At 36.4% G+C, this 27,113-nt stretch overlaps 1 protein-coding gene across 1 annotated transcript in view; it reads right to left on the bottom strand.

Annotated features, from left to right (window-relative positions):
- EGFLAM (EGF like, fibronectin type III and laminin G domains) overlaps nucleotides 1–26,529 on the bottom strand; it is a 243,022-nt gene extending 216,493 nt beyond the window's left edge. Inside the window, exon 1 of the mRNA XM_051990183.1 lies at nucleotides 25,739–26,529. Coding sequence (XP_051846143.1) covers nucleotides 25,739–25,856 — 118 coding nt within the window. The 5' untranslated portion in view covers nucleotides 25,857–26,529. The remainder of the gene's footprint in view (nucleotides 1–25,738) is intronic.
- Between the last annotated feature and the right edge of the window lie 584 nt (nucleotides 26,530–27,113).

The following is a 27,113-nucleotide window of genomic DNA, read 5'->3' as shown; positions in this document are numbered from 1 at the left end:
ACCAAGATAAGTTGATTTTTTTTTTCACTTTTCCCCATTGTGGGGAAACTCACAAACTCCTCAGAAACTAGTCAGCCCTCCCTGTCTGCCACAAAATGTATGCTGCCTAAGGGCCTGCGTAATTAAGGACCATATAGAGATGAGAAGAGGAAAGAATATATTTTCTTATCATTGGAAAATAAAAACTCTAGAAAACCTGAAAAAAGATAAAGAATCAATGAGCTCTGGGTATCCAAAAATCTTAAAAATCAAATGCAAATTTGCAAAGTCAAATGATGAACAAATGACTACCACTAATTCACTATCAATAAATCTAAATGATTGATATGACATAGCTATTTAAACATCTTAAATAAAGCAGAACCTTGTAAACACCCCATCCATCTCTATACATCCATCCATTCATTCAACAAAACATTGTTTAAATCCCTATAAATGCACAATAGTCTAAACTAGTGCTAAGAATATAAAGACTAAAAAATGGAATATCCCCTCTTTTCAAGGAGTTTACAATCTAGGATGACTACAAAATACAAATACACACATTTAATATAAATTAGGAACAGAAAAGTTAAAAAGAATAGTTAATAGAATAAAAGTTAAAATAAGAAATGTGCATAAGAAAAATTAAACAGGAAGGTGTAAAAGATTTAGGAAAGGTTGATACGCTTCTAGCTGGAAAAATCAGGAAGGCTTTAAGGAGGAGGAGGAGATATCACTGGAACTGAATCCTGAAGGAAGAAAAGAATATGAACAACCAAGGACATGGGAGGATTAAGTTTTAGATACAGGGCATTGCCTATGTGTATAAATGTTAAGAATTAGAAGAGGGTAAGATAAGATAAGGAAACAGACAGAAGTTCAGTTGGGTTGGGACAGAGTGTGTGAAGAAGAATGTTATGAAAGTCAAGGATAGCAGCTTAGCCAGTCTGTAGTGGTCCTTAAATGTCAGGCAAGGGAGTCTGTATTTTCTTCTGCAAGCAGTGAGGATTTATCAAATGTCTGGACAGGAAAATAGTATTGTCAGATGAATACATTAGGGAGATTCCTCTGGCAGTTGTGTGAAGGATGGATTGGGAAGTGTCAGAGGGCAGGAGCGAGGTGGCCAGTGAGCAACTCTTCCAATAATCTAAGTGAGAAATCAAAAGAGCCTTCATAGAATGGTGGAAATAGGGCTGAAAAGGAGAAAACTGAATACAGAGGTAGATCTGACAGAACTTGACAACTGATTTAATGGGGGTTGAATAAGAAAGAGTCAGGTATGACTGAACTGAGCCTGGGGGAAATTTAAAATCTCAAACAGGTCTTTCTCATTTCTCTGAATATCCAAACTACTGACTTAAGGTCCTTTTAGGCTATTACTAGAATAAGTCATAAAGCCATCTAGTCAAGTCTCCTCATTTTACAGAGATATGAACTGAGTCTCAGTACATTGGTCAAGGTCATACACTAAGCAGCAGCTTCAGAATTCAAACTCAGACCCTCTGACTCAGATAATAGTGGCTGTCAAGAACATTTGGATGTTAATTACATATGAGAAGTCATACAAAACCTATTTCCATATTATATATGTTGTAAATGAAAACATTAACCAAAAAGAGAGATGGAGGAGAGAATAAAGGGGGAAGGAGGGAGAAAGAGAAAGAGAGAGCAATAAGAAAAAAAAAATTAAGTGTACTTCAACCTGAAAACAGAGTTTACCAGTACTGTATCTGGAAATAGATAACATTTTTCATCTTGGGTCCTTTGAAATTAGTCTTGATCAGAATTAAGTATTTCACAGTTGATCATCCTTACAATTGTGTTGTTATTGTTTACAATGTTCTCCTGGTTATGCTCACTTCATTTTGCCTCAGTTCACATAAGTCTTCCCAAGTTTTTCTGAAATCATCTTGCATCATTTCTTACAGAATAATGGTATTATATTACAACCATATATCATAAGTTGTTTAGTCATTCTCCAATTGAAGAGCATCTCCTTAATTTCCGATTCTTTGCCACCACAAAAAGAATTTCTAAAACAAATTATTCAGTACCTGGAGAATATAGCTTGTATTCAACAAAGCCCTACTTTTCCCTCTAGAACTGTGTAGACCTTGGCTCTTACACAAAGTCTCAATTCAGGAAGTAAGTCTAGAATGAGTAAACAAACAAAAACTTTCACTATAAAGAGGTTTTAAGGAGCCAGAGCCACCTAAGACACCAACTCACAACAAGAGAAGAGCACCACAACATAAGTAATCCAACTACTCAAAAAAATGCAGCTTTGCCTCCAACTAAGCAACAAAGTAGTAATTTTGAAAATTGAAGAATAAATTAATAAAATTGAAAGCAAAATGATCATTGAATTAATAAACTTGGAACTGTTTTTTTAAGGTAATAAAAATTTTTAAAGAGTTTTTAACACTATTTTTGTACAAAGAAGTCCCTTTTCCTTTGATCTCTATGTGATACAGACCTAGTGGTGGTATTACTATGTCAAAAGAGTATGTACAGTTTTATAGCCTTTGCTCATAGTTCCAAATTGTTCTTGAGAATGGTTGGATCATACCAATGGTGTGAAGCATTAGTATGAGAACTGTAATTCTCCAAGAGACATAGTGATATATAGAGCACTAGATTTGGAGTCAGGAAGACCTGAGTTTGAATACTCCCTTAAGTGATATTAACTTAGGCCAATTACATAATCAATCTGAACCTCAGTTTCCTCATCTATAAAAATGAGGGGACTGGATTCAATTATCTCCCCCCAAAGTTATTCCTATCTCTATAGTGCTAGGTCCTGTGATAATATGAGCTATTACATCCATCTAGGATCTAGTCCACTGATAACTTTTAAAACCTATAGGTGTTACTCATGGGAGAAAATAAATAAGAAACAATACACAAGGAAAAGTGACACCAATTTCTTAAGCTGCCTAGAATCTCAAAGTGGATATAAAGCATACTGGGGGGAGTTTAACTCTTGGGAGGCAATCCTTCCATTTGCCCTATATACACAGCCATGGTTTGAATCCCCTCTGAAATGCAGCTGCTTATACTTCCTCATCCACCCCTTTCACAAATATGAAATATGACTCATTACAAACAGATATATGCCCAAAGCTATACAGAGGAGACCAGGATGTTTCGCCTCAGGTCTACTGAGGGCTTTCATTTTATCAGACATGTACTGTTGGAAATGAAAGCCAGAGAGAAAATCTTTACAAATGTGCTAGGCTTGGGACTAGTTTGCTTTCCAGGGATTATAGAATTGATTTTGGTTAGCAAGCTAGGATCGGCAAGATAAAACTTAAGAAAAATGTTGAAGAGTTTGACTACCATTTTTTTCATGACCCATGAGACCCCTGTGTCCAATCTCATTACTGGAGATGAACTGGCTTTATCAATTTCTCCTGCAGCATGACCTTTCCAACACTACCTTGGACACCAATTCCTGTGCACTTTCATTTTCCCTCTGGTTTTATACAGACAGGAAAGAGAACATTTGACTATTTTATCTCTTCCACAGCCCCTATCTTTTGATGTCTAAGTAAATGGTAGTTACCTTTTGTTCTTAACCTCCCAACATATGATAAACAGCAGGTCTGAGACAAAGCTGTTCTCTCCAATTCTACCTCTTTTCTGGGTATCGAAAATGACATATTTCACAGCATGGTCTCAATCTGAGGCTCCTTGAAAACCTACAATTCCAATAGCCCCTGGCAGCATGTAGGTGGGATTTAAATTACATGCTGCAGCAGACTAACTCTCCAGGGGATATCCTTCTCTAAATCATGCTGCAATGTGAGTTTTCAAATGTCTGCACAGGTTGTGTGAAATCATTGGCACATGGATGTGTTGAGGTTTTTTCCCCCCTTGCTACTTAAAAAAAAAAAAAAAAACCTTTCTTGAACTCTCTGGAACTATGTAAAATTTGGGGACTGGTCAGGATCAGATTAGCAACAAAAAGTTAAGATGGATTTGGTCAAAATCTAAGTGTTATTTTTCCTGGAAACAGCCATCAACCATGTATTTCTGTTTCTGTTGCATCAATTAATATTTAGTAAATGACCACAGAATGCTGGGTGAGATATTAGATGGTAGAAGGTTTACAGTATGTAGGGAAAACACAAGACCTATTCTTGAAGGGTTGAAGACACAAATTAAAAACACTTATATAAAAAAAAGGATATCTAATGAACTATAGTAATAGTAATTGATATTTATACATAGATTTGAAGTCTGTGTATATTATCTCATTTGCTCCTCACAACTACCTCAGGTAGTAAATACTATCCTGATTTTAGAAATGAAGAAATTGAGGTTCAGAAAGATCAATAATCTGCCTGTGGTCACCTAGAAAGGAAGTATCAAATGTGGGAGTGCTTGAATCCAGGTTTATCATGATCCAAACCTACTGCTGTCACTACCAAGGCCAGGTGAAGCAAATACCATTTTAAGGTACAAAAAAAAAAATCCAAATCCAATAGTGAGTCAGCACCCTGCTGAGGATAAAAATAGAGACAGCAAATGACCAAGGTGTGAATATCAGAAGAATCATCCTTGTTTTCCCCATGTTTTTAGGAAGCCATGGAACTATCAAAGTCCACTTAGAAAAGAAGCTCAAGATGTACTGTAGATTTAATTAGCCTATGGCAAAGTTTAAAACCAACCAGGTAGAAAATACCATCCAGGGGTAGGAGGCAACCACATGTGTCTTGCAGAATCTGGCTTGGCACAAGAGGGTCAGTGGAGAATGTCAATAGAAAGGAGAAAGCCCTTTGAAATAATAGTAACAAGCTGCTCATTTTATAGATGAAGAAACTGACCCCAAAAGAAACAAGGGAGAAAATGTTACACAGAAAACTGTATATTTCACAAATTTATGAAGGCTAGCAAAAAGGAGAATTAGATGAGTTGGAAGATGAGGTGAGAATTCACCTTTTTTCCTAGTTAAGAAAGTCTTTGGTGTTTAAAAATGTATCTCCTATGTAAAAGTCTATTTCTCCCTGAATAATTTGTTCTATTAAGATCTATATTTTTGCCTAAGGGATACAAAATACTCTCCAAAAATGTTTTCTGAAATTCTAGTCTTATCATAAATGCATTACACATTTTCTCTATTTAACCCATTGATTAGAATCATGGAACTTTAGGGCTAGACAGAATATTATCTTAATTACTTTTTGGTTTCATTAATTTAAAATTTCCATAAAATGAGAGGAAATGCATTAGTAGTAAACTATACTATATTCAATTTACCAATGCAGTTTTTTAGTCACTTAATTCACAGCTATCATCCATCTCATTTATTTCAATGTTTATTCCCAACACTAGCAAAGGATCATGGGATTTGATTCCTAAGTGTAGGATTAGATCAATAAAATTAGCCATCTGTCCAAGGAAGGCTTTAAGCTCAGGTTGTATATAAGTATTATGTTTCCAACTGTCCAGATGTTGCACAAAAGTGACTGCTGATACAACTCCTTTTGTACAATGTAAACCATTAAATGGCTAATATAAACTTATTGCACCAAGAAAAATAAATAGCATTAGCATTCCATTAAATCTGATCCAGTGTTTTAGCTGCCCTGTCAGCAAACAGAAGTGTTAAGTTTAAACTGATCAGTATTGTTAAGTCAGATAAATGCAATACAAGAATTGTTTTTTAAGCCAAGATTGTCAAGTTAAAAAATACAAAATCAATTGATCTGGCCAATTTTTAAAAATTATATTATTATTATTCAATATAGTATTTCTTATACTTGCATAATACTTCATATATCACAGAGCACTTTTATTCTCCAATGAGTCGCAGACATTAGTATCCCCAATATATAGATGAGAAAATTGATGTATCATTGAGAGTGGAATAATAGTAAACAGTGATAGATTTCCTTTAACTTTCTGATACACTGCTCCCATATCAAATAGTGTTCTTAGTTACATTAATATGCCTATCCAATGAACATTGATCAGACAATAGCATTCTTTCATCCCAACTTTAAGAAAAGTTCCATCAATTCAGAGGGCTAGAATGGAGAAACAGGACTCAGAGTAGGCAAGTTAGATAACGACTTAGCATGTAACACACTGGAAGAATAAAGAAAGAAAATCATTTCTGAGTACAGGTTACCAAAGGAAAAAAGCTACAGTTAACTTGTACCAACCATGTATTTCTCCATTAGCAAAAATTTTCATTCCTAAGGCACTGTAGTATTCCAAATCTAAATACAATTAAGGGAATATATGTTGAAAAAATGACTCTTTGTCCTGGGGAACAGTTTGGGATTATTAAAAGCACTACATTATTTCTCAAATGCAACCCATCTATCTCTCTCCTTCCTTTTCAATCCTGGGACCTGTAACATAATCCATTTGTATCTCTTCTCCCCAAAACATACACTGATCTGTTAACATGGATCGGCTAGGGGCATACTCTAAACAACAGAATTTTTTTCTTCCATTTTGTTTTTCCTATGTATGCCATTAGATAATTCTAACTTGAGCAGCGATAACATTGTGTAAGAATTTAGTGTAATTAGCACAAATCTTGTGCAAACAAGATCATTTGTAGGAACTTATCATGTATAGCAAATTCCACTCCCATTTGGACTTGTGTAAAGTAGTCTATTGGGAGGGGAGAATATATTTGCAAGAATCTATCTCCCTATTTTGTTCCTCACTTAATGCTAATTTTCAGATAATCAGTGTATGTAAATTCCTGAAGGAAATTTGTTCAGGAATCTTATATGATCACATGTCTGGTAGAATCCCTGTTGGAGTCTCTAACTTTTACACTATCAAATCATAAGCATTTTTTTAAAGCAGTCAACAAACAACAATCATAGTAGTTATATTCTCTGATTTTTATTGTCAAAAGTGACTTTAAAGACATCTTTTACTGCAGACAATTGTTTCTTATAGTTTTATCAATGATATCCTCAATACCACATGTAATTCAACCTAATAAAATCATATAAAGGTGAAACAGTAGGTAGAAATATTAATAATTATTGATATTTTCAATCTTCTCTTTGGGGTAGGATTGATATTATCTATGGTTCTTTCTATTCTTTTGGTAATCTTCCCCTCCCTAAGAGATTTTTCAGACTGCATCACCTCCTATTAATATCTTTGATTCTACAATATCCATTCCCTATGTGATATCATTATTTGTTTTGTGGTAACTCAAATAGCATGTTCAACCGTGAAAATTCAAAATTTCATGTGAACAATAAATAATACACAGAAAAGCACTTTGCAGACTTTGTCTTGCGTCTAACAAGCACCTCATCTTGATTCTGGTTAGATGACCTCTCCAACTCAGTTTGCACAAATTTCATGGGGTTCCTGAACTTCATCTTGGGATGGAGGGGGAGAATGGGCTTCAAAATAACAACAGCTGACATTTCCTTATTGTCTTAATATTTACAGAACATTTTCTATTCCTGAGCTTTATCCACAATGACACCCTTTGAAACTAGCCCCAACCACTGGACCAAAAAAATGTTCACATCAACCCCACTTTTGGGAGTATGATGCATAGTAGTTCTCTAGCTCTCTGCACATAGTTAGAAAAAATACCATCATCTTGTAAGGGAAACAAAGCCTTTCTCTTAAAAAAAAATTACAAAAATGGTTGTCCTTGTAACCTCCCTTAGTAACATAACCCACATCATACATTGACAGGAAATTCTTCCTTATTTCTAAATCCCCTTAGCCTTCTCCAGATTAAATCATCCTTCCACCTCCAATTTTTAATCTATGAATATGATTTCCACCACTTTTAATCTGCTGGATTTTTCTTGATCTTCATATCCTTCTTAAGTTGTAAAATGCAGAAGAGACCACATCTTGACATTATTGAGCATCATTTAGTCTTTTATTTTAAGGAAGGAAAAGGGAAGAAGAGGAGGAAGAAAAGGAAGGAGAAAGCAGAAGTAAAAAAGAAAAAGGTATTAAAAAGGAAACTAAAAAGCAATGCTTAAGAAAAATCTCAAAATCCTATATGACTCCTATTTTTTCATAGAAAATAAGGTAGAATAGTTGATAATGGTTGTCTCTGATGAACTGAATACTTCAAATAAGTCTTGTCCCCAGATTTTCATCAGGTATGAGTAGCTGTGTAGGAGCTCATATTGAAATGAAAGAAACAATCAACAAAAAAACACACCGTGGGGCTCTTCTTCATTACATTAAAACAGTTTTAGTTTTATATCACATCATCTAATTTCTGCCTCTTCACCTGAAAACTGAATTTTTCCCTGTCACAGAGAAAAACAGTAAAAAAAAAAAAAAAAAAAAAAAAAACCCGATATGATGACTTTGTAGCATTCTGTCCTGGTTTGAAAAGAAAATAATGTTTCATTATTTGGCCTCCCAAACTCATTATTGTATTTTTTATTTATTTGGAATTCATATCCTTTTTAATAAACTTCTCATTTACATTGTATTATTTATAATATATTGCATATATTATTCCTCTTTTTTTTAAAATTTCACTGCACATTAGTTTATGCTAATTTTTCCATGTGGCTTTGAAATCTGTATATTCATCATTTCTTGCCAAATCATATTGTCCCCATTCCATTCACAAGACGCTTTTTTGCCCAGGTAAAACTGAATTCAAATGAGCATTAAAAACCATCTTAGAGAAAGGAATAAAAGGGACTTGATAAAGAGCAATGTGCAACTAGAGGAGTATAAGAATGTTTGGGGACTGGATGGGGCAGGGATATTAAGTGTGTTGATTCAGCATACTTTAAATTATAAGGAAGTGCAGTTTTCTTAGGGTAGTGCTCCCCTCACTAATGCAGGTTGCAGCCCTTAGATCCTTGTGAAGGATTATAGTCAAAACAACAACAAACAAACACAAACCATGAATTAGTTGCCATCCTTCTAAAGAAGAGCCTCTCTTTAAGCTAAATTAAGCTGATCCTCGGACAACAGGCACTGAAGCCTTTGTGCAGATTTGTTCCAGCTTGATAAGAGCTTTAAGAAATTTGAGTTCTGCTACTGGTAGCTTCTGAGAACATAGGTTCACTTCTACAACAGAAAGAGGTAGCAAAGTAGCAAGTTATTGGAGAATTGTGACCATAGTAGACTTTTGACAAATATTATTGAATTAGATGTGTGTATATGAATTTAACTTATTGCTTGGCCTGAATTATCTGCTTATGTGCCTGCCCCATCCTGCCCCATCCCCCAACCTGTCCATCTGCCTTCTTTGTGTGAGTGGGTGGGGGAGGTATGGTTGATGGGACTGGGAGTAAGAAGGGAAGGCAAGAGTTGATACTCCATCTGTTCTTGTTCAGTCATTGTTCAGTTATGGTTGACTCTGTGAGCCCATTTTGGGTTTTCTTAGCTAAGTAACTAGAGTGGTTTGCATTACCTTCTCCAGCTCCTTTTATAAGTAAGAAATTGAGGCAAACAAGAGTAAGTGACTTTCTCAGGTACACACAGCTAGTATCTGAAGCCAGATTTGAACTCATGAAGATGAATGTTCCTAACTCCAGGTCCAGAACTCTAACCACACTCTGCCAAAAGATTCATTCCTTATTGTGCATGTTAGATCCAAGAAGAGATTTTTAAAGAGGGGAACAGAAAGGCCTGAATACATCAGGTCCCTGAAGTGGGACATGGGCTAGATATTGTAGGGAAAAAAAATACAGTTTTAGTTTTCCTCAAAGTTAGTCCTGGAAGTGAACTCTGAGAGGAGTTCACATGATAAATGAAGAACTGAGACAGTGTAATGTACTGGAGAGAAGAGATTCCAAATCAGTGTTATGTGATTTTCATCACCATTTGTTCTTTCATAGGAATCACAAAATGTCAGATTTGTAAAGTTTCCAATTTGAATCAGAAATTCTCTCTATGACATCTCTGACAAATGGTCATTCAGGTTGCACTACAAGATTTTCCATAAGGAGAAGCTCACTATCTCCTGAGGCAGTATCTTCAATGCATTGATAGGAACTTTTCTCTCAAACTGTATTCAAATCTGTCTGACACTTCTATCTACTGTTCTGATTTGCTTCTATCTTTGGGGCCTAAATAGAAAAAGTCCCAGCTCTCTTCCATGTGATAATTCTTTAAGTATTTGAAGTCAGCAATCATGCCCTGCCCTCCTCATCTTTCTCCCCACTCCCATCTTGTCGTCTCCAATTTAAAAAGAACATTCCTGGTTCCTTCAACATATCCTGGTATGGCATGGTTCCAAACCCCTTCACTTATCTTGATCATTCTCTTCATCTGGGAATTATAATACTCAGAGAGGCATAGGGGACAATGAAGCTAGCTAGGCTGCAGCTTATTAACAATGTTGACTCACATGTAAAAAAATGATGTAAAAATATTTTACCAGAAATGTGTGATCAGAAAAGAAGGTGAGTCTGTCACATATAAAATAAGAGCAAAGGATAACTAATGGAAAGGCTAAGTATTACACCTGTTCTTTTAACACAAAATAGGAAAAGATTTAGCCTGAATTCTTCAAATTGGCATCCATAAGCTTGTTTAAAAAATATTTTCATAACCAGTTTCAACATAATTGGTTTCACTGGTAATCTGTGCAGTTTAATTAATGTCCATAGGGCTTCAGCAGACAAGTTCAGAACACCAAAAAAAATTTAGAAATTCCTCTGTGTTAGAGGAAGACCTTAGATTCTGTGGGCATATTATTTATGTGGGATTTACTGGAGAATACGGACAAAAATTGGATAGGATGGGAATGAATAGACTCCTTGGTGGGGTGATAGAGTGCAGTGTCTGGAGTCAGGAACATTTGAGTCCAAATTCTGCTTCAGATACTTCTTAGGTAGTGATATTGGACAAATCACTTAGTCTCTATTTGCCTAGATTTCCTCATTTGTAAAAATGGGGAAAATAATAGTAATTACCTCTCAAAGTTGTTGTGAGATAATATTTGTACAGTGCTTTGTAAAGTTTAAATTTCTATATAGGCAGCAGCTTAGGAAGAGTAATGCTACTAATTAATAATGATAAGAATAAATATTATTATAAAACTCATTAGCTAATAATACTAATACTAATAAATGATATATTAGCTATTAATAGTTGTCATTATTGTATTACTCTTGCTTGTATCACTTGAAGGGAAAGGCAACTGTCAAGAATGCTTGATTTGGAATCTAAGGATCTGGGTTAATATTGTGATAATCTCACATGGACAATTCTTTATTTCTCTGGATCTCGGTTTACTTATCTGTAAAAAAGGAAGTTTTGCGTCAATACTCTTTAAGGTCCCTTTCAATTCTCTGTCTGTGATCCTGAGTCTGCCTCAATGAGGTCACAGATCCTGTCAAGTACAAAACAAAAATTCTTTAATTGTTCCAAGGGCTCATGGATTAGATGACATCACAATGTTACATTATTGGGAGTTGCTTTTATTGTTGTTATTATTCCTTCTGCCATAATCAAGTTTCTAGTCCAGGTCTATACCTCCCTCTGCCAGATTTGGCATAACTTCAGTAAAAAATAAATTTTTGAATTGAAGGAAGGAATGTTTATTTTGTGTATTAAATATCCCCATCAACAGCTGATCTTCCAGCAAAATATCATGAGAGGAAGCATGATATTGTGAGAAAAAATCAGGTCTATGGCTAGGTCTCAGTCAAGACTCAGATCTTTCCTCTAAGACCAACTATGGGACCATCAACTTCTCTGATCTTGTTTCCTCATCTTTAAGATGTGATAATACTTGTAGCATTTACCTCATAGTGTTGCTGTGGGGGTCAAATGATCCTAGGCAGCAAGATGGCACAGTGGAGAGAGCACTGAGTTTGGAGTCAGGAAGATGCAGTTCAATTTCACCCTCAGATACTTCCTCATCCTTCTCCCCACTCCCATCTTGTCGTCTCTAATTTAAAAAGAACATTCCTGGTTCTTTCAACAGATCCTGGTATGGCATGGTTCCAAACCCCTTCACTTATTTTGATCATTCTCTTCATCTGGGAATTATAATACTCAGAGAGGCATAGGGGACAATGAAGCTAGCTAGGCTGCAGCTTATTAACAGTGTTGACTCACACGTAAAAAAATGATGTAAAAATATTTTACCAGAAATGTGTGATCATAAAAGAAGGTGAGTCTGTCACATAGAAGTTATCTTATCTAAGTTATCTGACTTCTTTCTGCCTTACATTACTCATAATGTAAAATGGGAATAATAATAACTATCCTAATTTAAAAGGATTCAAAGATGACTTGGGTTTTAGACATAGGCTAAAAACTGAGGCTGAGATGAGAAGGAGAAAAACTCTTATAGAGAACAGACCCAAAGACTGTTATGAAGATCAAATTAGATATTTTCATAGCACTTTGAAATCACTCAAACACTACATAAATGCTAGGTATTGCTAAAGAAAATAATGTATATATAGTGAACTTTTATCCTTAAAGTGTCACATGCATGAATGAATGAATTAATGAAAAAGCATTTCTTAAATATAATACCTGGTGTCTATTCTATAAAACCTAGGTGGGGTATTAAGAATTTTTCCCTTTCCCACATTAGTCTCAGTTTCAGGTTTATTCTCAGCCTATGGCTAAAGCATCTAAATCCAAAGCATCTTGGGATCCTTTTGAATTAGTTCATCTGATCAGCAGAAAGACAGTAAAAACTCCAAAGAGAATTTTAAATGATCAAAGGCTTCTATGTGTGAAGGGGATCAAGAGTGGCAGTGATGGAATATGGCCCATTTTGGCCAAGTTACTTTTGTCTATGGAAACAAACTGAGAAACGTTCCCTCTCCCAACCTGCCCACTTCAAATCATATGAAGCCACCACCACCAAATCCCTAAGATCTAGGCTGAAGAAAACATTGACTTAGCAAATAATTGTTAGACCTAATACTGTATAGAAAGCCCTGTCAAAGCCTGAAAGAAATATAAAGATAAATGAGGCAAGATCCCTGCCCTCAAGGAACTTTCAATCTGTTAGAGGTTATTAGATATATACAACCATAATTCAAAATCAGAGTCAGAGGAACAGAAATGCAGAAATGAGAAAAAAAATCAATTTCTTTGAAGGTACTTCTGGAAGCAAAGTGGCAAAGGGTGACAGTGGAGAGGTGGGGTGTGAGTAGCTGCTATTTTCTCAAGAAAACAGAAGCTGCTGAAAGCATCATCAAGAAACATTTACTGAGGGCCTCCTAGGCATGGACCACTGAGCTAGTACTGGATAGACAAGGACAGACTACACAAGACACCATTCCTGATTTCCAAGGGGTTTATAATCCAGATGGAGAGAAAGGACATAGATGTTAAAAGACAATCGCAATGTTAAGAAACAGTAACTGACACAAAGCAGTAGAATTTGTTCATTCCAAATGCACAACTCAAAAATGATTTCCCTTCAGTTTAGAATCACCTGCCTAAGGAAAGCATTCAGCCTGGGAGAAGAAATGTCTTAGAAAAATGATCAGAAACCATTTCACATCTCCCTACCCAGACTGTCACCCTTGCTTACAGTGAACCCACTTCTCCAAGAAACTTTTCCTGAGTTCCTCCCCTCAGATGCTAACACCATCTCCCCCAGTCTCAAATTATTTTGCATATTTTTGAGGGATATGCTATTTCACTGAAATAGGAAATTCCCAATGAGGAAGCTTCCTTTACCTCCTTTAAAGATTAGCACCTGGACACTGCAACTTTGTAATTTATAATTCTACGTAGTTAGACATGGATGTGCTAATAAATATTTAACCAGGAGGAAAAATGGACAAATGACTCATTTTGAAGTTTAATTTGAATTATAAGCATCGTCTCTATCATTTTCTTAAGTCTAGACAGACAACAAAATAATAAATCAAGTACTGATTTAAAGTATTTGCTGATTTCCCAGATGCATATTGAATGACTTACTTAGGCTCATCCAGCCAGTATTTGAACCTAGTATATTTCTCCCTAGTATATACATACATACATATATATGTTCAATTGTGTATTCACATATATACACACAAATGTACATAATGTCTATGTTTGTGCACACACACACATATACATGTATATATACATATATGTACACAAACATGCACACTCATAGATATTTAAAATTACTAATATGTGAACATATTGCTTCCCTCAGCAGAACATAAGCTCCTTGAGGGCAGGAATTATTCCATTTTGTCCTTGTATTCTCAGTACTTAGCACAAAGCTTAGAATAAAGTAGGAACTTCATAAATATCTATTCAAGTCAGGTCAACAAGCAATTTTAAAAGATTAAAACTGAAGATAACCTCTATTGCTAGCCAGGGTGTTCTTTCTATTCCCCTCATCTTCAAAAGCCCATTATTCAGGAAAGAGGGTCAGAAGACTGGGCTAAAATCAAGAGATCTAAGATATTATACTAATGAGCTTCCTGACCTTTGGTAAGTCATAAATATCATTGAACCTCAATTTTTTCATCCATTGATGATAGCAATCTCTACAGTCCCTTTCAACTCTCATAATATTCTATGATTTCACATAGTTCTGTGCTAGACCCTAGAAATGGATAAAAAGAACAATAAAAACTTTAGGCAAAGACAGCAAACCTGAGAGCCCATCTATTAATTTAGATCCTGGCCATTTTACCTTGACTAGCCTCTGCTTAGAGCTAATTCCACTAGTTACCCATCTTCTACCATTCTGGTCAGTTTTCTGTTTTTATTTTTATTTTGTGTGTGTGTGTTTGTTTTGGGATGAGGGTGGTATTTTTTTTTTTTGCTAGAGACTGTGATAAAGACTCAAAAGTCCCAATGATAATTGTTTTTACAGGGATTTCTATTGGTCGTGGAGTATGTCTGGCTAAATATTGATAATAACCATGATAATAGTTCATGTTTATATCAAAGCTTCTTAAACTATGGGTCTTTAACTGAATGTGGGGGTCATGAAATTATGATTTAATAGCAATAAACATTTGAATTGTACAACTATTTTATATACCTATATTTATCCCAAGTTACATAAAAATTTCTCAGACAAAGGGTCATGAGTAAAAAAAGCTTAAGAAGCTCTGGTCTATACAGTATTTTTAAAGGTTTATAAAGTGTGTATATATATATATGTGAATCTGGCTAACTTTCATTTGGGTGCAGTGCTTGTTATTCTGGATGTGAGAAAGGGCTGAATGACTGATCCCACTTGCCAAGAATTCTCTAGGAAAAGCAAGTTCAGAGACACTAGCAATCACATTGTCAAAATGCCACATTCAGCAAAATCAATTTATCTCTGTACTTTGAAAAAAGGAGGGACTTTTCCATCTTTTTTTGTCATGTCCTGACTAGCTCTGTATAGACTATTGCCTATATACCCATTTGTCTAATTAAATGAATTGTTAATAAATTTTCACTATAAAGCAGATATGGAGAACAAGTGTGCTTGCACAACAATAATAGCTGAACTTACCCAGCACTTTACATATGCTATTGCATTTGATCTTTGCAATAATCTTGGGAGGCAGGTATCATTATCTCCATTTTACAAATGAGGAAACTGAGAATTAAGTTAAGTAACTAAGGTTAAGTGACTTGGCCATGCACAGAAATGCTATCTGTCTGCGATGGAATTTGAATCCAGGTCTTCTTGATTCCAACACTCTCTCTACTATGCTATACTGCCTCTAACATGCCTAGTTTTTTTTAAAAAACATTTTCTTTTTAATTGTGATTTTAATCATTACCACAAATGCTTCAATATATAAAAAAGAGATGAGCTTATTTAAGAAGTTGACCTTTTGTGATGAACAGTTTTTTTTTTTGTTTTTTGATCTGTTTGTAAAAAAAGTATATTTGTGACATTTAATAAGGCAGTTACAAAACTGATCTAGATGTTTTCTTGGACACATTGTTACTTTCTATTCATTTCTTTAAAATATTTTAACAATCTTTTTTTGCATCTTATCTATCTTGCCCACTAACCTACTATTTCTAAAACAAAACCCTCCTTTGTAACAAACATGTATCATCCAGCAAAACAAATAAGTATCTATATTGGCTGTGCCTGCAAAACCATATCCCTTTCTTCATCTAGAGTCTATTAGTCTCTATTTATGCTGACAGGAATTTTCAAGCCTATGGTAGGACACCCTTTTTAGTGAGCTGGAGAGATGAACTGCTGTCCCACTGTATTATTATATAGGAGTGTGTCCCTTCCTTACAATGTTTGAATATGAATCCTATTCTCTTTGTGACCTAAAGAAGTACTGAGATTATATTTTTCTTTTCTGTGGGATAGCACAAATATACCATAATACCATGTCAAGGGGTGATTTGAGCATCCAGCAAAAAAAAAAAAAAGTCATTGAGATGAAATTACTTGAAAGATAATAAATTAGAGAGGATTCCCTGGTGGCATATGAAAGCTATAAGCACAAAGTTGTCGGGAAGGGGAAGAAAGAGAAATCTAATACATCATAGTCGGAGTGGTTAGGTCACTTTCTTTCCTAGGCAAAAAAGGTTACCTGAGCCAGCCTTTTGGGAACAGTGTGGGAGAAAAGGGAAGAACACTCCTGAGAAGGGAGCCGGAGATGGATTACCCTTGCAGGGGTCCTCAAACTATAGCCTGCGGACCAGATACGGCAGCTGAGGACGTTTATCCCCCTCACCCAGGGCTATGAAGTTTCTTTATTTAAAGGCCCACAAAACAAAGTTTTTGTTTTTACTATAGTCCAGCCTTCCAACAGTCTGAGGGACAGTGAACTGGCCCCCTATTTAAAAAGTTTGAGGACCCCTGATTATCTCATGAAAACTTCAAACAAGGAAAATTACCTAAACTCCTTTTCGTCTCCCTTCTCCCTTCCAAACACACACACACACACACACACACACACACACACACACACACACACTCACACACACCAGTGTTTTCTTCTACCACTTTCAGGGAACTAGGAAAGGATATGGAAGGAGTCTCTGTATCTGTCTCTGTCTCTCTTAAATTCCCTTTTCCACCATTTGTCACACTTAATGGTGTCCTTCAATGATTTATTTTCTCCAAGGATCCCTTGATATCTTCTAGATTTTACTTTCCTAAAAAATATTAGGGAAAGATCAATCAATTCAACATTTATTAATAAATACCTGCAACATTCATTTAGTGCCTACCATGTATTAAGCACTATGTTAAGGACTGGGAATACAAAAAGAGAGAAAAGACAGTCCTTACCCGAAAAGAGTTTACATTCTAATGGGAGAAAAAACAGGCAAACAAAAATAAACAAAGGATGTTACATGCAGGATAAATAGGAAATAATTAACAGAGGGAAAACACTAGAATTAAGAATGGATGGGGAAAGCTTCCAGTAAAAAAAAAAAAGGATTTTATTTAAGGATTAATATTTGATTTTTTTATTTTTGCACTTAATAGTTTAAATAGATAGATATATATTCCAATTTCATGTAAAGACAGTTTTTAACACTCATTTTTATAATATTTTGAGTTCTGAATCTTTCTTTCTCCTTTCTTTCCCATTCCCCATCCTCAACAGCAATCAATCCAATGTAGGTTATAACATATGATCACATTAAGTGTATTTCCACATGAATCATGTTATAAAAGAAGAATCAGAACAAATGGATAAACTCATGAAAAAGAAAAACAAAAAAAAAAGTGAAAATAGTATGCTTTGAACTACATTCAGATTCCACAGTTCTTTCTCTAGCTGTGGATAACATTTTCCATCATGAGTCTTTTGGAACTGTCTTGAATCATTGTATTGTTGAAAAGAACTAAGTCTATCATATTCAATTATCATTCAATGTTGCTATTCTGTGTACAGTGTTCTTCTGATTCTGGTCATTTCACTCAGCATCAGTTCAAGTAAGTCTTTCCAGGAAAAGAAGGGATTTTTAGTTGGAACTTGAAGGGAGCCAAGGATATGGGAACAGACAGAGAAAATGATGAGAGCTGGGAGATGAAGCAAGAAGTTTTGTTTGTAGTACAGCCAGGAGATTTGGGTTATTGAATCAGAATATGTGGTGGGGAGTAAGAAAACTGGAAAGGAAGGAGGGGTTAGGTTATCAAATATGGTGAACTATAAATGGAACAATTTTTATTTATTCCTGGAAAAAATAGACAGCCACTAAAGTTTATTAGAGGGGTACCACAGAAGGACTTGTATTGTAGGAAAATCACTAACAGCTAAATGGAGGATGAATCCGAGTATGGATAGACATGAGGGAAGAAAATCTATTTCACGCTTTTTCAATATAGTCCAGGCATGAATTTAGGAGGGTCTGCACTAGAGTGGTAACAATGTCAGAGGAATGGGAGTGGGTTTAGGGGGGAAGATAATGAGTCTGATTTGGAACATGCAGGGTTTGAGATGTCTACTGGACATTCAATTCAAGGCATCTGAAAGGCAAGTGGAGAGGCTGAATGAAGGGAGCTATATTACCTAGGAAGATTAGACAGGTAAAATTATCCCAATCAGAATATCAGTAGAATATCAGTATTAGTTATGGGCACCCTATTTTAGGGAAGACACTAATAAAATGGAAGGTGTTCAGGGCAAACATTATAGTGAAAAGCCTTGAAAGTGGGGTTGCATTTTGATTAATAGAAGAAACTGGGGGTGGTTAGCTTGGACAAGAAGTAAAACATGGCAGCTCTCTGCAAATATTACGAAGAATGCTCTCATGTGGAAGAGACATTTGATTTTTTCTGCTTGACTCTAGAGGTCAGGATTAGGAGTTGTTCAGCAGAAGTTGCAAAATAAAAACAAAAAACTTTTGGTTTGCCATAAGGAAAGACACAAATAATTAGAGATACCTAAAATAGAATACAGAATAGGTTTCCTAGAGAAAATGAGTAATCAGATGAGATATCTGTAAAGTGCTTACCAAAATACCTGGTACATATTAGGCTAACAAAGGCATTTTCCCTCCTTATTTCCATTCCAAAGCTTCCCTTCACACTAAAGAGAGTTTTAAGCAAAACCTGCTTGGGTCCTCGTCAGGTATATTGTAAAGGAGAATTCTGTTCAGGTATAAGTTGGATTGAATGGTCTCTGAGGTCCCTCCTGACTGCCAAAAAAAAAATGCTATATGATCTCTAATACTTGAGACTTATTATGTTGTGAAATCACATTTTAGAAGCACAAGCCCAGCAGCATTTGTGCACCTGAAATGGGAATTGATACAAAATGTTGCCTACTTCTCTTAGAAAACAAATAATTTTAAATCAGAAACTTATACTCCAACACCTGAGTCCTTCATGAAGCATTGATAAAAATGTTTTTCAAACAAGTTTAAGAGTTACTAATTTCCTTAGCAGGGCACATACTGTAATGTACAAACTAATCATGAGGGTGCTAGTATTTCAGCAGCAGCATTATTCATCTTTATACAGTGCTTTAAAATATAAAGTTACTTTCCTCACAACAAGTCTAAGAGCTAAGCAATGCAAGTGTTATTGTCACAAATTTTATTTTATAGATGAGGAAACTGAGATTCAGAAAGGTTGTGACTTGCCCAGGTCACAAAGGTAATAACTATAATAGCAAAGGACTCTTCAGGCCAAATCCATTCTTCTCTTATTCATTCATTCATTCATTCATTCATTCATCCAGCAGATATTTGCTAAGTCCTCACTATATTCAAAGCACTGATTTAGGTTCAGAATGGGTTCCATAGTCTTGGATATTGATATCAGCTTGGAATTTTCCCTACTGTCTTATCACTGGATTCCTTCACTACAACTGGTTCTGCCCAGTCCCACTCAATATTCCTTTCATAGCCTTGTCAACCCTGCCTCCCTTCAAATATCATCCAAATTGTAGCTATAATATCAATGTTATTTTCCCAAAGGGAATGTGGAGTGGGGATATCTAATTATAATCAATTTCATACTATTATGGTCAAGGGGAATAGTGTGAGTCCTTCTGCTTCGAATAGCTAGGACAGATCACTTGGAACCTTTAGTTCCTTAGCTTTGAGGAGTTCAAAGATATAAGGATAAATCCTTTGCAAGGCTTCTCCTGATTCTTAGGTGAAGTTTAATAAATTCTAATTTTTAAATAAAAGACAGTTTTGTTCAAAAGTTTAGCCTAAGGTCACAGTCACTCATAATCTAGGTCTTTGTTCTCCCAAAGTCCTAAGATTGACCAAAGCCTAAAATGTTGATCATTAACTGAGGTTACTCAGAGAAGGGTTCAGGTGAAGTGCTATTACACCTACTCTTGATACTTCTTCAATCAGGTTTCTTTGCTCTTTACCTATGCTAGTTGAAAATCTCTCCTGCCTCCACTAAGTGCCACAAAGATGCATCCTTACTCTGTTCTTATAAGAATTTATCATTTTATTTCTGTAAATATTTATTTCATTTTTCCCAATTACATGTCAAGATAATTTTTTTCATTCATTTTTGTAAGATTTTGAGTTCAAATTTTTATTCCTTCTTTTCTTCTCTTCCTAAAATGGTAGACAATTCAATATAGATTGTACATGTGCTATAATATAAAACACATTTCTGTATTAATCACAGTTGTGAAAAAAGAAACAGATAAAAAGGGGAAAAACACACAAATAGATTAAAGTAAGTGAAAAAAGTATGTTTTGATCTGCATTAGGAGTCCATCAGTTATTTATTTGGATTTCGATAGCATTTTTTTCCTTAGTCCTTTGTATTGTCTTGGATCATTATGTTGCTGAGAAGAGTGGATTCAGTCATAGTTGGTTATCACACAATGTTGCTGATATTTTGTATAATATTTTCCTGGTTCTGCTTATTTCACTCAGCATCGGCTAATACAAGTCTTTCCAGGTTTTTCTGAAATATGCCTGTTCATTGTTTCTTATTGGACAATAGTATTCCATTACATTCATATAGCATAGCTTGTTCAGCCATTCCCCAGTTGATAGGCATCTCTTCAATTTCCAATTGCCACCATGAAAAGGGATGCTATAAATATTTTTGCACATATAGCTCCTTTTCTTTTTGTATGATCTTTTTGGGATATAGATCTGGTATTGGTATTGCTGGCTTAAAGGGTATGCATGTTTGACTGCCCTTTGGCAAACTTTGGGTATCCCCTTTGGGCATAATTCCAAATTGCTCTCCAGAATTGCTGAATCTGGTGATTCACAATTCTACCAAGAGTGCATTAGTGTCCCAATTTTCCCACATTCTCTCCAACATTTATAATTTTCCTCTTTTGTCACATTGGGCAAATATAGGTGTGTGTGATATGAGGTAGTACCTCAGAGTTGTTTTAATTTACATTTCTCTAATCAAAAGTGATTTAGAACACTTTTTGTGGATAGCTTTATCTGAAAACTGGCTGTTCATCTGCTTTCACCCATTTATCAATTTGAGAATGACTTTGATTCTTATAAATTTGACTCAGTTTTCTATATATTTGTGAAATAAGGCCTTTATCAGAAATACTGACAGTAAAAATTGTTTATCAGCTTTCTGTTTCCCTTCTAATCTTGGTTGCATTGGTTTTTTTGTGTAAAATCTTTTTAATTTAATGAACTTAAAATTATGCATTTTGCATTTCATAAATGCTTTCTTATCTCTTGTTTGGTCATGGTCCTATAAATCATTTAACTTCTTTAAAATTTAGAAACTATACAACTTAATGCATATACACTTAGTAGTGATATGACTGTTGTATATAATACTTTTGATCAAGATGTAATTTCCCTTCTTATCTCTTTTAATAAGGTCTACTTTTGCTATTACTTTGAGATTAGGATTGTTACTACTGCCTTTTTTTTTTTAAACTTCACCTGAAGGATAATAGTTGTGTTCCAGCCCCTTAACCATTACTCTGTGTGTATCTCTCTGTTCAAGTTTCCTATAGACAGCATATTGTAGAACTCTAAATTTTGAGGCACTGTGCTATGTTCTTCCATTTTATGAGAGAGTTAATCCCATTCACATTCACAGTCATGATTTCTATGCATTTCCTTCCATCCCATTTTTCCTCTTCTTTGTCTTCTCTGTCCTTTCACCCTTTCCCTCCTCACCCTCCCCTGGCTTGCCCTTTCTTTTGTCAACTTCCTTTCTCTCTTCCCCTGCCCCTGCTCCCTTTTATTTAATCTCCTTTCCTCCTACTTTCCTGTCCAGTAACATACATTTCTATATTCCACTGACTGTGTATATTATTGCCTCTTTGAGTCAATACTGATGAGAGTAAGGTTCAAACGATGCCCATTGTTTAATGTCCTATATTTACCTCCATTCTAAAAGATTTTTTGTGGCTTGATATAATTTAACCTATTCTACCTCTCCTTTCCTTCTGTATCCAGTAAACTCTTCTTTTTCATCCTTTAATTATTTTTAATGCCATCTCCTCAAATTCAATTTATACCCAAACCTTCTTTCTATATATTTCTTCCACTATGATATTAGATTAATGGTTGCAATATTATTACAATTTTTAAGAATTTAAATATCATTTTCCCTTTTAGTGATAAAAACAGGGACTTTTCATTTTACCTACAAATTGGAGTCATGCCATCTTCCAGAACAGCTGGGATTTTCAGGATTTCTGTTGCTGCACAGAGCAGATGTAAATCTTTGTTTCACCCTTTCTAACCTATTGGTAGAGGGTCTGAAGCATGACTTTGGAACATGGTCAAAATTAACAATGATAAGAATGAGATTATTCAAGAGTTTTATACATTTATAAAGAATCCCTTCAGGATAGCCAGCATGGCCAAACTATTTCAAAGTCCTATCCACAATTTAATTTCTATTGTGAGAACACAAAGTACAGAGAAGCTCTCACCTGAGTACTAACAGAGCTTACTGGCCTCTGGGGAAGCTTATGTATTAGCTGGTTGGTGTTCACATCACAGACAAGCTGGATATGTTCAGTTTTTAATCTGGACCGATTTTCCGGATCAAAAATTAGTTTTTCCAAGGGATGTAAATGAGCCCAAGAGGTAATTCTCATGCAGGTTTATGAAGCAGAGGTCATTTAAGTGTGAGTATCTTTGTCACTTGAAAGTCAGTGCTCTGGGGAAGTTACAAAGCAACTTTTAAAAAACCTGTTTCAGAGAGGAAAATGAATTTGAATCTACCTTCCACCTTGAAAATACACTTAAGTTAACATACCAGTGTCCCTTACTAAGACGTGAACACTAGATAATTTTAGGAAGGAGAGACTATAACAACTCACATATATTAAGGCTAGGTAAAGAAAGGACACACATCAAGGAATGCTCACATCTTTTAAAGATGAATGAACAAACTAAAAATCTTAAGTTTTTCCTCTGGTCATTCTACCTCTGATCTTTAAAAACACTGTTTTCCTATATAAGATGACATTTAATAGTTCTTAGAGACAAACTATGGTAGAATCCATAAACAGTTTGACTTGGGGGCAGGAAGACCTGGGTGCAAATCTGAGCTCTGAGCCACAACAGCTGTGTGACTAGGGCTAAGTTTTTTCACCTTACAGATGAGTTGTCTATTTACATAAGTGAAAACAGAAAAGAGATACAGGGTGCTTCCTTCAGATGAAATCACAAGTCTGGACCCTCCTCAATTTAATGTCTGGGGGAAGTGTATATGCACTGACATGCACCCACGTGTATGTACTTGGAATTTTATCATTGTGCTGCTTCCTGCATGAGGCTTCCTTTTATCAAAGAAGATAAAAATTATTCTAAGTGGTAGTAGATAAGTCCTAGCAAATTGAATCATAAAAAGTTTAAGTAACTTAATGTGGCTTTGCACAACTAATAAGTGGAAGAGATGGAAATGGATCCCAGATCTTAGATCTTCTTGACTTCAAGCCAAATACTCTAGCCATTGTAGCTGATTGCCTTTCTGCTTAAGTGTTAAGTTGGAAATAGATTCCTTGAAAATTCCTAAAAAGAACTAATCTGTGTGGTAAGCAATGTTTTGTGTTTGAGGAAACTGAGGCTTAGAAAAATTAAATAACTTGCTTAAAGTCCTACAGCTGGTTATCAAAGTGGGATTAAAATCCAGGTCTTCTGATACTAGGAATTATAATACTGATTTGGGTGAGATCAGTAGCTGCATATAAAATTGTCCCTCACCTATAAATCATTATGCCATAATTACTTAGAAAAATATTTTTTAAGAGACAGGTAGATAGAATATCAAGAATATACTTAACTGCACAACTACAAATTTTAAACTAATAGCAAAGAATTAGAAAGGAGATCAGTAAAACTGGATGAGGATTATATTCTTTCACAATCTTTATTGCAAAGCTTACTTCAAGAATTGTTCTTAAAAGAAGTGAAAACTATTAATAAAATGGGCCACACATATCATTCATGGAGAATCACAAACAACTCTACAGTGTTTAAAAGGGAAAAAAAAAAAAAACAAGATTCATTTGAATGCAACTTGCAAAATGTAAATCATGTCACATGCTAATTTGGGAAGGGAAGTTTGAAGTTTTTCATTGAAAATATATTTGTGTGTATACATAGTAAAAGGACATTTTTAGGAACTATTGATCTTATCTGGAAAAATGAATAGAATCCTCTGGAAATAAAAAGGGTTCATGTGTTATTTATGGCACATAGTAGGATAATGACTTCATTTCGAGGCAGGGAATGTACAGGTGATAATAGAGTGAGTCTGTTTTTCTGGGTTGACAGGCAATGTCAGATTCCAGAAACATCTAAAATATTTAAGCAGCCATATGAGAAAATGCTAAGATTTTCTTTGCCGTCTGATACATTTCTTGATTTTCATTCTTTCTTACAGAAGAAGACAAACTACAGTTTTTGTGAGGTTTTGGAGACTTCCCTGAAGTAGTCATATTGTTTTCCATTGTTCAAAAGAGATAATTAATCCCATAAGACAACCTCGTTTACCAAAGTAAACTAAGAAAAAACAGATTTGTGAGTGTTCTAAATATAGTCTCAGCAAAAAAAGAACAGGAACTCTTAATAAGGAAGCATTTTCCCATTTGGAACTTTCCCATTCTCAACTATCTTCCCCTTCCCCCACCCCATAATCGAAGCTTATAGACAAAAATAAAAGTAAACAAGCCCAGAGTATGATTTTCCTTTTCCACAAGCGCTCAAGCTCATCTGCACATGTCTCCTGAAACTGCAAGTCGCTAAGTCTTCCGTTATTTTCGAAACAGTTCATTTAACACATATTTCTTTAAAAGAAGCTAAGACATGGATTCAAACTCGGCGAAATAAACTCACGCAGCCGCCTTCTGCAAGCACTGCCGTGAAAAGATCAGCCACATCACTCCCCTCCAAGCAAAGGGGGCATCTCTAAACAACTGTCCCGGAAGGAAAGAGGATCAGAAACTCTCCTCCAAAGAAACCCACGGATGCTTCCTAGGGAATGGCTAGCCTCTGGACAATGTGGATCGAACAAGATGTTTAAAGCAGAAATGAGCTGCTTCTTACTGCTTCGCACGTTCCCTCAGCTGCCTGCGCCCAATAATTGAGATCACATGGAGACTCCTCCAACTCTTAGCTCTTTGTAGTCAAAACAGAACTACACTCTTTCCAGACCCCCGCCCACCTCTCAATTATAGCTGGAAAAATGTCATTCTTTTAAACAAATACTTATCCTTGGCACTATTTGAGCCAACAAGAGTGAGAACCTGGGCAGGGACAGTCTTTTCCAGGCTCTCAAGATATAAGAACCCCAGTACCCTCCCCTGGCGCTGTTGGAATACTCTCATTCACCTCTTTCCACCAATACCTCTACTGGGCAAGGGCAGTTGCGGACAGGGGCGCAGGGGACTCAGGGGCTAGGGCTGCGGGCAGGCAGCCCGAATCTCTTTACCTTCCTTTAGGAGATCAGCCCTAGGGGAAGCCGAGTCGGGTCCAAAGCCAAAAACCAGGAAGAGCTGGAGGAGGAGGAGGTGGGAAACGCTTCGGCGGGATCCGTTGGCTAAATCCATCTGCCCTGAGTCGCCCGTAAAGTTTCTGGAAGTCCGGAGCGAAGAATGGAAAAAGTCCCTGCCGGGCTAGGTTGAGAAAGATTCGAGGGGGGGGGGGGGGGGGACGGGTCCCCGAGCTGAATGGAGATGCAACCAGGGATCAGAAGGAATCCACTGGTAGAAGGGCAGCAGCTGGTCCGTCCGTAAGTCAACCAGCCGGACTGGAGCCCGCACCCAGCAGCAGTCGGACTTCTTTTGCAGTAAGGGGGGGGCGGGGGGAGATTTAAGGAGGAGGTGGATGGGAGGCGGGGTGGGGGGAAAGAGAGGAAAGGAGACAGACAGAGAGGATGGACTGGGAAGCGTGAGGCTCAGACTGGCCCTTTGATGAGATTATATTCAAGTCTAATTCAAATAGGCAGGTTTCGCCCTCACCCACTTTGGGAGAGCAGACACCTCTCCCCACTCCCCCCCCCCCCAAGATCCAGCTCCGGTCTTTAGCAAACTATTCGCTTCCCTTTTCTAGGCCGTAGAGGGATGAGACTGGGGAGAGGGGGAAAGGCGGTAGCCCGAAGAGGACTAAGCGTGTGAGTTCTTACTGGCAGTTCCTGCTGTCTCACTGACCCGATCCTGACACCGAAACACCGATCAATTTACCTTTTCCCCGGTTTTTTTTTTTTTTTTTTTTTTTTTTTTTTTTTTTTTTTTTTTTTTTTTGGTAACCCTCTCCTCCCCCAGGATTTGCCCTTGCCCACCGCCCGAGGTTTTTCTGGGTCGGGGGGTTTCGGGTCCAAGTCCAGGTGGGCAGAGAGGAATATGGGGGTAGGGAAGCACTTAGATGGGAAGCAGGGGCGCTCGGGGTGGGGGCTGTGGAGTTAAGTAGATAAATAGGATTTAACAAACCCAGATGGGCTGCTGAATCCTCTCTGGCCACTCAGTATAAAATAGCAGTGCCTGGATTAAACTAAGGAAGCATGAGGGGGCGGGGAGGTAGGTGGGATCGGGAAGCTAGGTCGTCTCCCATCCTCGAAATCTGAATCTCCTGGGAATAGAAATAAAACTCCAGATTAAGTTTGGTGGTTCAGAAATGGGAAATGTTTGAGTCTGTTCATCAAAAACTGGGGACTAGAGAGTGGGTAGGGCTGGGATCGAGGGAGGACAGATACACAAATTAATGGCCTTGGTCCTTGAAATTGACTCCTAAAACGGTGTATCAGGACCTGAGCAACTTTTGTCTCAGCTCCTCCCCGGGAATCTGTATCCTCTGTGCCTGAAATGCCT

Source organism: Antechinus flavipes, chromosome 1, assembly GCF_016432865.1.
Source record: "Antechinus flavipes isolate AdamAnt ecotype Samford, QLD, Australia chromosome 1, AdamAnt_v2, whole genome shotgun sequence".
Lineage (NCBI taxonomy): Eukaryota > Metazoa > Chordata > Mammalia > Dasyuromorphia > Dasyuridae > Antechinus > Antechinus flavipes.
Note: the sequence above shows the minus strand (reverse complement) of the source record. Positions and strands in the feature narration are given on the sequence as shown.